The sequence below is a fragment of the Lolium perenne genome, chromosome 6 (assembly GCF_019359855.2).
Source record: "Lolium perenne isolate Kyuss_39 chromosome 6, Kyuss_2.0, whole genome shotgun sequence".
NCBI classification, from domain to species: Eukaryota; Viridiplantae; Streptophyta; class Magnoliopsida; order Poales; family Poaceae; genus Lolium; species Lolium perenne.
In genome coordinates, this window is record NC_067249.2 from 262,867,909 (window position 1) to 262,869,210 (window position 1,302).

General features: G+C 56.1%; 1 protein-coding gene across 1 annotated transcript; it reads left to right on the forward strand.

Moving 5' to 3' along the window:
- Positions 1-508: 508 nt before the first annotated feature.
- Positions 509-1,302, forward strand: LOC127309846 (momilactone A synthase-like). The gene has a single exon (XM_051340564.2). It carries the CDS (start codon positions 703-705, stop codon positions 1,300-1,302), a length of 600 nt encoding a protein of 199 aa, XP_051196524.2. The 5' UTR covers positions 509-702.

Consider the following 1,302-nt stretch of genomic DNA (forward strand, 5'->3'; position numbering starts at 1 on the left):
ATCAATTGCTGCACCGCTTCTTCCCCCTCCTCATCTCGGACGAAGGTGCCGTCCTCCATACCTCAATGTCACTGCAAAATTAAGAAAGCAATTGTATTTCATTCATCATGTAATGATCATGTAACAGATTAGAAGAGTGTGCAAGGGTTTCATACATAGCAAAATTAAGTGGGGTGTTCGAATATAGCAAGAAATAGTGGAACACCCTCACATAGCATTTAGTTCTTGTTGCAATTTTAATTTGGCCGAACTAGAGATGATGTCAATGATGCATGGCATGACGATATTTGAAATCCTCATGTTTTTCTGATGCAATAAGATATAAAGTTTGTGCAAAGTGTAGTTTTAAATACTTTGAAAAGTATCCAGATTTCAAATTTTTAGAAACAACAAAAAGAAATAAAAAAGGGTTTTGGTTTAAGCCGATGCGTGAGGGGGCAGGGTTGCATCCAGGCATCCGGAGCAAGCGCGCGCGAACCAGACCTGAACCGCGTATCACTCTACTCCAAAATAATGACACGCCGCTGCGGTCATCGCTGGACGAGCGAGCGATGCATGGTCCATAATAGTAGTATGAGACAAGGAGACCGCGCGCAACATGTGGCCAATTAAGGCCTGCGCCATTGCACTTGATTCAGTCGACATACTCCCGCGCGCTTCACACTTCACCCATCGTTCTCAGGAGGCCAATCAACCGGCGAGATGTTGCGAGCGATGCACATCGTCCTAAGGGGAAAGAGCCGCGCTGGGCCGGCCATGCCACGCGGCTTCGCCGGCAACCGTGGCTACTCCACGGCCCTGAACTCCCAGCGGCTGGCCGGGAAGGTGGCCGTGATCACCGGTGGAGCCAGCGGCATCGGCAAGGCCACGGCCGAGGAGTTCGTCAAAAACGGCGCCAAGGTCGTCCTCGCCGACGTCCAGGACGACCTTGGTCACGCCCTGGCGGCCAAGCTCGGCGCCGACTCGGCATCCTACACCCGCTGCGACGTCACCGACGAGGCGCAGGTCGCCGCGTCCGTGGACCTCGCCGTGTCCCGCCACGGCAACCTGGACATCATGTTCAACAACGCCGGCATCCTGGGCTCCCTGGCGCGGCCCCCGCTCGCCTCCCTCGACCTCGCCGACTTCGACACCGTCATGGCCATGATGCCGGCGCCGCCACCGCGCTCTCCGCGCCGCCCTTCTCCATCGCCAACCCTCTGCGTCATTACGTCGAACAGGTGGTGGGCGGCCGCGGTTGAGGGCGTCGCCGCACGCGGCACTGCACGCAGCCGTGTGCGCTCCTCCATTGGTGCGGCGTAG

Bases quoted from the DNA above. Each gene is read 5' to 3' on its own strand.
- LOC127309846 (XM_051340564.2), top strand. From the start codon at position 703: ATGTTGCGAGCGATGCACATCGTCCTAAGGGGAAAGAGCCGCGCTGGG.